Source organism: Erinaceus europaeus, chromosome 14 (genome assembly GCF_950295315.1).
Source record: "Erinaceus europaeus chromosome 14, mEriEur2.1, whole genome shotgun sequence".
Classification (NCBI taxonomy): domain Eukaryota; kingdom Metazoa; phylum Chordata; class Mammalia; order Eulipotyphla; family Erinaceidae; genus Erinaceus; species Erinaceus europaeus.
The window spans coordinates 4,410,662-4,423,671 of NC_080175.1; the positions used below are offsets into that span (position 1 = coordinate 4,410,662).

The window sequence follows — 13,010 nt, forward strand, 5'->3', positions numbered from 1 at the left end:
GCGCTGACGAAGGGGGCCAATGCGATAGCTCACTGGGGCAGTGCGCGGCCTTGACTTGTGCATGAGCCAGGCTTGAGCCCCCCTGCCCCCAAGGAAGCACTTCCTTTCCACTTCTCCCTCTGTCTCTCGGCCCTTCCCTCCCTACCTGGAACAGCAGTGAGGTCTCAGTGATGAAAGAATACATACACGTCGGGTGTGATATCTGGCCCCATCCGATAGACTCTGTTGGCATTTATGTTTTATTGTTAAATATTTACTTATTTTGTCGGGACAGAGAGAAATTGAGAGAGGAGGGGAGATAGAGAGGGAAAGAGGAAGAGAGACATCTGCAGCCGTGCTTCACCGCTCATGGAATTTTCCGCCTGCAAGTGGAGACCAGGGACTTGAACCCAGGCCTTTGTGCATGCTTTTATATGCACCACCACCGCCCAGCCCCAAGGTTTTTGCTTTTAATGTAAAATAACTAAGTAGAGCATTTCTGGGGAGAGATAGATAAGGAACTGGTAACAGGGGCCGCCTCTGGGGAGCAGGGCTGTCGGTCTGGGTTATTGCGACAGCCTGGCCTCAGCAGCCCAGGGTGTCTGTATGGCTGCGAGGTTGTGGGGCGGCCCCACGGTATGTGCAGAAAAATAGCTCTGTCCAGTCTAGAAAGATACATTTCGTGTGTGTACTTAGTGTTTGGTTTTATTTATTTGATAGAGACATAGAGAAATCAAGAAGGAAGAAGGAGATAGAGACAGAGACGCCTACCACCCTGCTTCACCACTCACAAAGCTTCCCCCATGCAGTTGGGGATTAGGGGATTGAACCCGGGCCCTTATGCATGGTAACAGGTGTACTCAGCTGGGTACGTCACTACCTGGCTCCTTACTTTATTATATTTTATGTTATTACTTTGCCAGCAGGGTTATTGCTGAGGCCCAGTACCTGCACGATGGTTCTGCCATTCTGGGTGACTGGTTTTTTTTTTTTTTTTTTTTGTCCTTTTTCTTTTCTTTTCTTTTTTTTATATTTATTTATTTTCTCTATTGTTGGCCTTTTAAATTATTATTGTTGTTGTTGTTATTGATGTGGTCATTGTTGGCTAGGGCAGAAAGAAATGGAGAGAGGAGGAGAGAAAGTCAGACACCTGCAGACCTGCTTCACCGCCTGTGAAGCGACTCCCCTGCAGGTGGGGAGCCGGGGGCTCGAACCGGGATCCTTGTGCCGGTCCCTGCACTTTGCGCCACCTGCACTTAACCCACTGCGCCACCGCCCGACTCCCCTTTTCTTTTCTACGAAGCATAAAGAAAGAGAGAAAGCAGAGAGAGTGAGGGAGGATGAGAGACTTCTGCCGAACACTCCACTGCTGGTGAAGCCTTCCGTCCTGCGGGTGTGCAGGCTTTCATTCTGGGTCCCCCGGCCCCCTGGCCACTGACAGAAGGTCAGAGCGGCCCCTGGGGATTCTGTGTGTCAGGGGGTGATGTGCGTGGAGAGAATCACAGACTCTTTCAGCTCCGGGAGTGGCCTCGGAGAGGTGGGCGACTTGTTTATTGAGAGAGAGCAGGCAGATTATACTCATTGCACGGGGAGATGGTCAAGGTCCTCAGAGACCCAGACCCAGAGCAGCACAATGCAGAGCAGCACAATGCAGAGCCGCATTTTCACCTGCAAACTATTTGGTCACAAGTAGAAAGTCACCACACAAGGTCTGATCACAAGCTTCCCAGTGCAGAGTTCCCCAGGGGTAAATTACAGGCACTTCAGGGTGAGGGGAGGAGGGGGAGTAGTTGAGCAGGAACATACCTGGTGGCTTTCAAGTTAGGCCACGTAAAATGTACAGTAGTTCATGGCCTTTGTATTAAGGGGAGAGGAGAGGCATGTGCAGGAAGGGAGCCCCCATTCCGGAGGGTCCATCCTTCATTAGTTCAGGAGGGTCTATCCTTCATTAGTTCAGGAGGGTCCATCCTTCATTAGTTCAGGAGGGTCCATCCTTCATTAGTTCAGGAGGGTCCACCCTTCATTAGTTCAGGAGGGTCCATCCTTCATTAGTTCAGGAGGGTCCATCCTTCATTAGTTCAGGAGGGTCCATCCTTCATTAGTTCAGGAGGTTGGGGGACCTGCCCTTGTCTCCACCTGAAGGGAGAATTGGGGTCAACCCGCTTGGACCTCATGGAAACAATGTCCTGGACTTTCCAGGACAGTGGGCTTCATCCTCCAACACAGGTGGGGACCTGGGGCTTGAACCCGGGACCTTGCTCATGGCCACGTGTGCCTTCCACCAGGTGCAGTACTCTGTTTCCTGTATTATTATTATTACTTTTTTAAAGTTCCAAATGTCTGGGGAACAAGCCAGGAATTTCACGCAGACTTGTAACATTTCGAGGACAGCAGATGCTCCTTTTGTTTTGGGGTTTCTCTCTTTGTCCTTTGGACCAGAGTGCCTGAGATTCTTTTTTTAAAATGCAGGCTCGGCTCTAGCCGTGGGTGGTGCCGGGCATGGAGCCTGGGCCCCTCTTGCTTGCAAGTCCTGTGCTCCACCCCTGCAGGGACCCCTGGCTCTTCTTGTTGCCTCTGGCAGGGGAGCTGGGGGGAGGGAAGGAGCTTGACGTTTGGGTGGGCCTCCTGTCTCTGCAGGTGGTGGGCTGTTTGGATGATTTTCGACGAGAACAGCTGGTGGTCTTTCTAGGGCAAGTGTAGACAGGTGTGGGGCCCAGCAGCTCAGGGAGCCTGGGGAGTATGCTGTGCCTGCTGTCCTCCCTCTGAGCGCTTTCTGTCCGTCCCCCACAGGCTCTACTCCGACTACCTGTACTTCGCCATCTCTAACAAGTCGGCAGAGGACTTCCATGAGAAGGTGACGGAGGCCCTGCAGCTGTTTGAGAGCTGCCTGCTGGAGTCCACCCTGCGCGCCTGCGTCTACAACAACTCGCTCAACAACGCTATGCCCGTGCGTGTCCCCCGGGGAGAGCAGGGTGGGCGCCATGCCTGTGCATGTCCCCTGGGGAGAGCAGAGTGGGCGCGATGCCCGTGCGTGTCCCCCGGGGAGAGCAGGGTGGGCGCCATGCCTGTGTGTGTCCCCCGGGGAGAGCAGGGTGGGCGACCCAGCCAAGGCCCCATGGCAGGTCCTCAGCTCTCTCTGCTGCTCCCTTCAGTGCCTCCTTGCAGAGAATGGGGTGTGTGGAGGAAAGTCACCGGCTAGTGAGGCTCCGGTCTTGGCAGTTAGGACTGACCGCCGGCAGAGTCACTGCTCCCCGGGCAACTGTATTATTTGCTTGTTTACTTTGAGAGAGAGGGGCAACAAAGTTAGGAGCTTGCCTTGGTGCTGTGGCCTTCCCACGTGGTGCCTGCTCTCTGATCTGGGCCGTGTTCATGGCAAGGTGTGCGGCCTACTCCGGTGAGCCGTCTCTCTGCTTTCTCCTTTTCCCTTTTCACCACTGCTGAGGGTGGGGAGCAGGAGCGGGAGCCACCCAGATGTTGTGCTGGGGCTCGAGGGGCAGGAGGAAACCATCCTGAACCACCCTCCCACTCCCCACTTCCCTCGAGGCTGGACAGACAAACAGGCGGGAGGCAGACTGGTGGGAGAAAGGGCTGAATCACGTGCCTCCCTCCTTTGCTGTGGGAGGGACCCCCCGAGGGAACCCCCCCAATCCCCAGCTGTGCTCATTCACCACGGGGCCCCAGACTCCTTCTTCTCTGACAAACAGACACAGCACAGCACAGAAGCTCACTTCAGTTTGATGGGGTCAGGCTCGAGCTATCCAAGTGAGCTATTTAGCCAATGCAGAGGGTGTGTGAAGCTGGGAGAGGGATGATTAGGATGGTTACTATATAAATCATGTGTGTGTGTGTGTGTGTGTGTGTGTGTGAGTGTGTAATTTTCATTCGTTTATTTATTTGCCTCCAGGGTTATCACTGAGGCTTGGTGCTGGCACTACGAATCCATGGCTCCTAGTGGCTCCCCCCATCCCCACTTTATTGAATAGCACAGAGAGAAACTGAGAGGGGAGGGGAAGATAGAGAGGGAGAGAGAAAGAGAGACACCTGCAGACCTGCTTTAGGTCGCCCCTGCAGCTGGGGAGCCGGGAGCTCAAACCTGGATCCTTGTGCTTCATACTATGTGCACTGAACAGGGGGCATCACTGCCTGGCCCCAAATTTGTTTTATTTGAGAGAGAGAGAGAGAGAGAGGAACACTGCTCAGCTGGTGATGGTGGTGCTGGGGATTGAACCTGGACCTCAGAGCCTCAGGCAGGAAAGTCTTTTTGTATAACCCTGATGCTGTCACCCCAACTGACTAAGTGTTTTTTTTTTAATTGCTGCCATACTTATCACTGGGCCTTGGTGCCTGTATCCACAGCTTCTGGAAGCCATTTTTGGCTTTTCTTCTCCTTCTTTCTATTTTATTTGATAAGACAGAGAGAAATTGAGAAGGGAGGGGGGAGATAGAGAGGAAGGGAGACAGACACCTGCAGACCTTTTTCACTGCTCATGAAGCGTCCCCTTGAGGGTGGGGAGCGGGGGCTCGAACCGGGGTCCTCACACATGATCACAAGTGTGCAGGGCCACCCTGCCCTCCCCCAGATGAGATTTCAGAGGCCGTAAGCAGAGCCCGTAGATCTCAGTTGGCCGTCGGTGGGGGGGGGGTCCTGTGCACCCCCTTTGGCCAAGGCTGCATCTCAGTTTTCACTCAGCCTGCTCTTTCATGGGGACCAGGGGACATACCCGGGGTGGACAGTCTGGCTTCCGCAGGGGCCCCTGAGGAGCCTCACACTCCCTCCCCCCCCCCCAGGTGAGGCTGCAGGTGGGACTGTATGCTGTGTACCTGCTGGACTGGCTGACGGTGTTCCACAGAGAGCAGATCCTCATCCTGCGCCTGGAGGAGCACGCAGCCAGTGTCAGGGCCACCATGAGCCGTGTCTTCCACTTCCTGCAGCTCGGTAAGGAGGCTGTGGGCCTGCGGGCGGGCAGGGAGAGCCTCGGGGTAACCCGCACAGCCAGAGGGGTCTGGTTCCATCCTGGCATGTACCAGAGTGCGGCTCTGGCTCCCCCACCTCCCAAATGAACCACAAACATAAAGAGCTTTGGTCCATAGTCCCAGAGGGATAAAGAATAGGAAGACTTCTAAGGGAGGGATTGGGAAGGGAGGGGATATGGAACTCTGGTGGTGGGAATTGAACTGAATGAATTGTCAGTCACTTGTAAATAAAGAAATAAAAAGAACATTAACGAAACACAGAATGGCACAGAAGGGCACTCAGAGAACTGGACTGATCATGGACACACTCATTGAGTTGGAAGCAGGCTGGCTGGGGATGGGGGCCACGCAACACACAAGCTTAGGGGTGTTGGGGTTCCTGGGGAGGAAGAGACGGCCGCTTCTGGAAGCCTCTGTCCAGTGCAGGGAGGGAGGAAGTCCCGGCTGGTGGGATGGAGTTGGGGGAGGTGACGTCACCACAGCAGGTTCATGGGGACATGGGGGAGCCAGCTGGGTGGCGGGGGGAGGGGCTCTTCTGGAAGGAAACAGTTGTGAGTGGAGCCTGGAGGGGGGCAGGATGTCAGGGTGAGGGTTGCAATAGTCCTGCAGAGGGAGGGAAGGGACAGGCCGTGCCGCCCTCCTGAGTGGTGATGCTCGGACCCTGAGGCTGGGTGGCTGCTGACCTGAGTGCTGGGACTTGGGGGGCTGCCCCTCCCCACACCTCAAAAATGTCTTTGCCCAGAGAGCTGGGTGGCACTTTGTGAAAGATTTAGTGCAGTGGGTGGGGTAGATAGCATAATGGTTATGCAAAAAGACTTTTCCTGCCTCTGAGGTCCCGGGTTCAAGTCCCAACATCACCATCAGCCAGAGCTGAGCAGGGCTCTGGTCTCTCTCTGTTTCACTAAAAATAATAAAACGAGAAAATGAGAGAGAGATAGAGAGAATAACACTGGACCGTCCCTTGATGCCCTGGTGTTCTCATGTAGTGCCAGGGTTTGACCTGGGCCATGGGAATAACAAGTCCTACAAAACCTGAGCCCTCAGTGAGCTCTCTCTTTGTCCCACAAACAACGTCATCATCCAGGGGCCGGTGGTGGTGGCCGGTTGAGTGCACATGCTATCATGCGCAAGGACCCAGGTTCAAGCCCCCAGCCCCCACCTGCAGCAGAGAAGCTTCACGGTATGGTGAAGCAGGGCTGCAGGTGTCTCTCTCTCTTTCCTTCCCGATCTCCCTTTTCTTCTCAACTTCTGTCTGTCTCAGTCCAGATTAATAAATAAACAAAGAAATAACTACATCATTATTATTAATAATATTTTATCGCCAGCAGGGTTACTGCTGGGGCTTGGTGCCTGCCTGATGAATCTGCTGCTCCTGATGGTTCCCCCCCCCATTTTGGTATTATAGAGAGAAATTGAGGGTGTTGGGCACACTGGGTTAAATGCACATAACATGAAGTGCCAGGACCTGCACAAAGGTCCAGGTTCGAGCCCCCGGCTCCTCACCTGCAGGGGAGTCGCTTCACATGCAGTGAAACAGGTCTGCAGGTGTCTGTCTTTCTCTCCTCCTCTCTGTCTCCCCCTCCTCTCTTAGTCCTATCTAGTAAAATGGAAAAAGTGGCTGCTAGGAGCAGTGGATTCATTGTGCAGGCACTAAACCCCAGTGATAACCCTGGAGGCAAAAAAGAAAAGAGAGAGAGACAGAGAAACAGAGAGACAGAGAGACAAAAGAGACAGAGAGAGATTGAGAGGGAGGAGACAGAGCTAGAGATTGATAGATGTGGACCTGCAGACCTGCTTCACTGCTCTGGAAGCTTCCTCTCTGCAGGTGGGGACTGGACCTTGAACCTGGGTCCTTGTGCATATCACTACCTAGCCCCCCTCAATTTTATTATTATTACTAATCAGGTAGGAAAGAGAGAATTTGAGAGGGGAGGGGGAGATAGAGAGACACCAGAAACCCTGCTTCCCCACTCATAAAGCTTCCCCCCTGCAGGGAGGGAGCCAGGACTCAAACCAGGTCTTTGCGGGTGGTAACCTGTGCACTGAGCCAGGTGTGTCTCTGCCTGACCCCCAAGTGATTTTTTTTCTTTATTGGGGAATTAATGGTTTACAGTCAACAGTAAAATACAGTAATTGGTCCATGTGTAACATCTCTCAGTTTTCCACATGACACTCTAACCCCTCACCTAGGTCCTTCTTTGCCATCATGTTCCAGGACCTGAACCCCTCCCCCAAGTTCGTTATTTAAAGAAATACTATTAATGAGAGAGGGCGGGACTCAGAGCATCCCCCTGGCAGCGGCGGTGCTGCACCTGTCCTCAGGGGAGTCCCGACTGTCCTCTGGGCATGTGCCCCTCTCCCACCTCACAGACCCATTTTCCCCCTGCAGGCCCCCTGAGCAGGGAGCAGGAAGCCCTGATCACCAAGAGCCCCGCATCCAACGCCCGCCGCCCCGAGGACCGTAGCCTGGGGCCCATGTGGCCGGGGACTCAGAAGGTTTTACGTGACTTCTACCGACCCTTCAATGAGCGGCTGGTGCAGCTGCTGGCTGATGAGGCCTTTGCCTGGAAGCAGACCTGAGGCGGGGGCCTGGCCTCCCCCCCATCCCACCATGGCCCTGACACCCCCAGGCCTTGCTTACCCCCAGCCTGGAGGGACCTGGGGTCTCAGCAGTCTCCCTCCCCACCTCCCAGGATTTTCTCAGTGAGGATATTTGTGCCACCCCACACACACGGCCCCCAAAACCACTCTTCCCAGTTCCCTTCTGCACCTGGTGTGGCAGGTGAGAGAGACTGGAGCCCGGGGAGTAGCTGACAGGCAGGGCCAGAGGCTGGAGGGAAGCATCTTTCCCCCCACCTGCTGCACCTCCCTTCTGCAGAGCCCATCTGGGGGATCCCAGGCACTGGCTGAGAGCTCCCCCCTGAACTGGACCTTTTCTGACAGTTTCTAAGCTCTCTCTCTGAGACCACTCCCCTTATTTGGAGTGGGGGTGCAGGGGAGGAAACAGAGCCTCTCAGGCTTTTGTGTTTCTCCTTTTGATTGATTCTAAAGTCAGATCTTCAGATGGAAAGAAAGACAGAAAAGAGTTCATTTACAGCAGTGCAGCCTTCTGGGACCGTCCCCCATCCCGTCGCCCTGCTGGACCTGTGTCCTGTTCACAGGGAAGTGTCTCAGACGGACTTTGGCCCTCGCCACCCCTTGCACCTCCTCAGATGCCCACAGCCTTGATGTCTAGGGTGCGAATTCCTTTTTGGACTGGAAGAGACCTCTGCCCTGGATGCCTGGAGTGAGTGAGCGGTTTCAAGGACTGGAACACTCGCACGTCCTCAGGTTCATCTGAGAGCTGGCAGGCATTTGAGGCCTGGGCTCTGGCACCTTGCATGCTGGCCTCCGCTCTGCTCCCCCAGACGGAACCACCCTGCCCCCCCGAGTCCCTGCATGGGATCCCTCCTCAGAAGCACAGTCCCAAGCTGAACTGGGCTGAACTTGGCAGTGCTGGGCGAGAGTGCTTGGACCCGGAACCTTCTGGTCCCCTTGGCAGCTTGGCTGAGTTCGGATGGGCTTGTGGTCATTTCGTCTTGGACATGATGGGTGAAGATGGAAGAACGCCCAGGAGCTTACTCTACCCAGACCATCTCCACACTCTGGGGGTGTCAGGGTACTTCCCGTGAGGCCCCCACCACCTGCAAAGAGACAGCAGGGGCTGAGGAGGGAGCAGCCAGCCCTGCACCCCAGACTCACTGTCTCTGGAAGGCCGACTCTTCCTCTTCCTCGGTGGCTGTGTGTCCCTGTTACCACTTTCAGGGACAGAGGGAGCCTGGCCTCATCGTGTGTGCACATATTTATTTGCAGGAAGTGTGTGTGTGTGTGTGTGTGTGTGTGTGTCCCCAGAGTGGGTGCCCTGCCCCTCAGCTCACAGGAGCCCCCTGCCCCTGCCCATATACCCTATCCCCAGCTCCCGTCTGGCCCCTCACCACCCAGTCACCCACTTGCTGACACTCCCTGGGCATGTGCTCGGTGTGTGTGCCATTCTGCTTCTTACAGAAGTGTCGCCTAGTCCCTCCACTGGTATCTGGTCTCTTACTTGGATCTTTTTATACACAAACCTCCCCCCCATGGCAGTCCCCCACACCCCTCCCACAGCCCCCACCCCCACCCCCTGCAAGGACTCTGCACCCAAGGGCGAGGGCGGGTCTGCTGCCTTCGCTTTCTCCTTTCCAGGCCAGGGACGTCACCCTGAAACCAAAGTCAAGCGGAGCGTCCTCCCGCCTGGTGGAGAAGCCTCTGCCCCAAGCCAGGGTCTGCACTCAGCTGTCATGTGGCCCCAGCCACACCGTCTGTCCTTCTGTCTATTTAACGCCATTAAATGGGGCCCCTAGGCCGGTACCCAGAGTGTGGGTTCCTCACCGCCGTTGGAGTGGTGAGGTGGGGGGTGCTGGGGTCCCCTGTGCCCAGGTGAATGGGAAGCAGGTGGGCATCTGTCCTCCAGGGCTGGGGTTTGTCCAAGGAGCCCGGCTGGCCCTGGGGCTTGGGGGAGACCACGGACCACTGGCAGTGTCCCTGTCATGGTCTCAGTGTCCCCAACTGCCACTGTGGTGGGTGTGTGTGTCTCAGGCTTGGGGTTCTGGATGGTGGGGGTGCAGGGGGCCAGTCTGCCTTGATGTCCCCTGTGCTGTGTGCCAAACCTCCCACTTGGGAACCAGCATTCTAGGATCACCCCCATCTTGGTGCCCTCCCTTCCCTCGTGACTCTGGGAAAGATGCAGAGGCCCCACAGGGCAGGGGTGCAGCCTCTAAGAGGGGCACCGCTGTCTACTCAGACCCCCTCCCCCCTGGGTGGCTGGCTCTGTGGGCTGAGGGTGTCCTGCTGAGTGGCCACAGACAGGGCTTCCAGAACCTTCTGTGAGCCCTGTGCACAGAGTGAGGTGAGGAGAGCCAGGCCTCTGTCCTCATGCCACTGGCTGCTGTGACGACTCACCCCAAAGTGGGGCTTTGAGCACCCCCAGTATGTCACCTCAGGGCCTGGCTGCTGGACACCCAGACTCTACCTCTGTGACTGACTCCGGGCAGTGGGCAGTGGGAGGAAGGGTCGAGGCCCACTCCTGGCTCAGCCCCACTTCACCCCAAGTGGCCTCTGTCTCTGTGGTCAGTCTGACTCTCCTGCCACTGACTAGGAATGTGGGGTCACCGCCTGGGATCCTAGTGTCACTGCCTGCGATTGGATCATCACCTGGGTATTTGAGCCTGCCAGCACCCTGGTGGTCTCCTCCCCTGCAGGGTGACATTGGGGCATCTGGGCGCCCAGGTGTGTCACCCTGGCAAACATTAATAGCCGGGTTGGTTTCCACAGCTTTTTGGGTCCAGGTGTGAGACTGAGTGTGAGAACATCACTGGACGACAGCTATCACACTTTGGGGTCAAAACTCAAACTCCTGGCATGCTGGAAGACAGCTTAGCTGGGGGAGCATAAGTCCCTGGGAGCCCCATGGAGGGTGGGCAGGGCTGTGGGGTCTCTCCTCTCTCAGCACCCTGCATAGCACCCAGGGAGCCCCATGGAGGGTGGGCAGGGCTGTGGGGTCTCTCCTCTCTCAGCACCAGGCACAGCACCAAGGGAGCCCCATGTAGGGTGGGCAGGGCTGTGGGGTCTCTCCTGTCTCAGCACCAGGCACAGCACCCAGGGAGCCCATGGAGGGTGGGCAGGGCTGTGGGGTGTCTCCTCTCTGCACTCCCAGCCCAGCTCAGCTCTGCAGCAAAGCAGAGGCTCAGAAAGGCTGAGACGTAAATTCTCACACTGCTCCTTTCTAGCTGGCATGTGTCTTCTGGGTGTCCCCAAAGTGTCCCCTTCTGTGTGACTGCCCACTGGGACCCACTAAGGGACAGGTCAGCAGAAAGCCCAGCTCAGAGCCCTAGGCTCAGAGGCCCCTTCCCTGGTGGGATGGTTTGGGAGATTCAGACACAGGAGACTCCAGCTGCTGGGGACCAGGACTCCGCTGTGGGGTGGGGCAGGGGTTTTGGGGCACCCGGTGCCACCCCAGGTAAGAATTATTAACACTGTAAAGCAAAGACATGAAGTCTGGGTGGATGGTCTGCACTGTTCTTTCCAGGGGCGGTGCTGTGTGATCTCAGGCAAGTGTGCAGCCTCTCTGATCCTCAGTTCCCTGGTCAGGTCCCATGGCCAGCTTCTACTCCTGTCCTTCACTACAGTGTTGGGGGCCAGGGTCACCCTCAAGTGATGGGGAGGGTTTCTCCTACTCCTAGCTGCTCTGACTCCAGGCTCCTCCTCTTTCTTGGGGTGCAGCTTTGCAGATACAAAATAGACCACCCTTTTGGGGTGAAAGAGCAGAGAAGGGGGATCCCTGGGGTCAAGAGAACCCCCCCCCCCAAAGAACCCAGGGGCTAGAAACTTCTGGCCACTCCCCTTGAAGCGTGACTGACTTGAAATCAACTGAATTTGGGGACCCTGCTTGTGCCTGATGGAGGGAGGACTCCGGGAACAGAGAGTATCAGGCACAACACACACGTGTGTCTGTGTGTCTGGAAGTCCCCGCACCCCAAGACTGGAGCTGGAGTCCTTGGAGGGGAACAGGTGTCCCCAGGACCATCTCTGAGAGTAGAAGGCCTTGAGCGCAGGGACGCAGTGGTGTCCTCCCTTCCGGGGGGAGGGTCTGGGGTTGGAGTGAGGGGCAGGGAAGGGGTGTCTTCAAGGTCCCCTCTGCATGGTGAACACACTGCCTGGAGACTGGGAGCTTCTGCACAAAGGGAGAAAAGCTGTTGTCCCTCAAGCCCACAGCCAGAGGCCGGAGAATAACAACTGGGAGCAACCCCTTGCCCACCTTTTACCCAGGGCGGGGAAGCCGGGACCTGGGGTGGGGACACGGCCCCCTGGCTCCTCCTGCCCTAGGACCCTAACTCCGGAGACTTGCTTCGGGAACAAAGCCCACAGCGGGTCACCCAAGGTCAGAGGGACAGGCCTGCAGGGGGTTCTGGGGGTCCTGTTTTGTCACCTTTTTGCTCCCAGATTTTTTTCTTTATCTTGTGTTTCTTCCATGTCTTATATTTATGATGAACAGTGGCTACAGGATTGAGAGGTGACAGCAGAGACTTCCACACCAATGGTCTGTGTCCCCACCCTCCACCCCTGAAGATCACCACAAGTCTCAGAAACAGTTTACTTGCTTGCTTCTGTTGTTGTTTTTCAGATTCATGTGTATTAGTTCTAGCTTTCTAGATTCCACAAACAAGTGAAGCTATCCGGCAGTTGTCTTTCATCTCTACTTCTTTCACTAAGCATCATCACCTCCACTTCCATCCATTGTGTCCCAAAGGACACAGCATCATCTTTTTGATGGCAGAGTAGTACTCCACGGACTATATATCCCATAACTTCTTTAGCCAGTCATCTGCTGATGGGTATCTGGGCTGCTTCTACTCTGACAATTGTGAACAATGCAGCTGTGAACACGGGTGTGAGCATCCCTTCTAACGGTGTCTGAGTGCTCTGGGTAAATGGCCTTCGGTCTTCATTTTAGTGTCTATCTTGTCCCTTGGCGAGTCTGCTCAGACATTGTGATTCCTGCCTGTTCTTTGGGGCAAAGTTTCACTCTGCTGGGAGCGCCTAGGTCAGAGTCTGCCATCCTCCCCCTGGGCCGCACCGTGTCATGTACCCACCTGGGCGGAGGGACTGCGAGCTGAGGGCACTGCTGGCTCTCAGGAGAGCCCCCTTTCCCAGCACAGGGGTGGAGGTCAGAGGGGGTTGACCTCACCATTTGAGAGGGACTCGACCCAGAGACACCCAGCTCCTCTGAGACCTCCACTTCTGGGGGCAGCAAGGAGTCCCGGTAGGAAGCCACTCCTGCCTCCTCGGCTGTGGGTTCAAGTCACGGTAGAGGAATGGGGAGTGACCATCCGCCTGGGCAGGCTGGCCTGCGGGTCTCAGGAGGGTCAGCTGGACACCCCCCTGCGAGGCTGCACTGTCACCATCTGCCCCCCACCCCCCATCCCTGAGAAGTCATCTGGAGCAGGGCCCTTCTCTGAGTGTCTAGTGGATTTCCGGAACAT

At 56.0% G+C, this 13,010-nt stretch overlaps 1 protein-coding gene across 9 annotated transcripts in view; it reads left to right on the forward strand.

The window, feature by feature from the left end:
- The window catches only part of CHST15 (carbohydrate sulfotransferase 15), a 69,555-nt gene extending 60,216 nt beyond the window's left edge, over window positions 1-9,339 (forward strand). For 7 of the 9 annotated variants that reach the window (XM_060171110.1, XM_007519680.3, XM_060171114.1 and 4 more), the window contains 3 exons: window positions 2,770-2,926; window positions 4,768-4,915; window positions 7,343-9,339. In XM_060171110.1, coding sequence (XP_060027093.1) covers window positions 2,770-2,926; window positions 4,768-4,915; window positions 7,343-7,533 — 496 coding nt within the window. In that variant the 3' untranslated portion in view covers window positions 7,534-9,339. The remainder of the gene's footprint in view (window positions 1-2,769; window positions 2,927-4,767; window positions 4,916-7,342) is intronic. The other 2 variants (XR_009544615.1, XR_009544614.1) reach the window with 2 other exon arrangements.
- The last annotated feature ends 3,671 nt before the right edge of the window (window positions 9,340-13,010 follow it).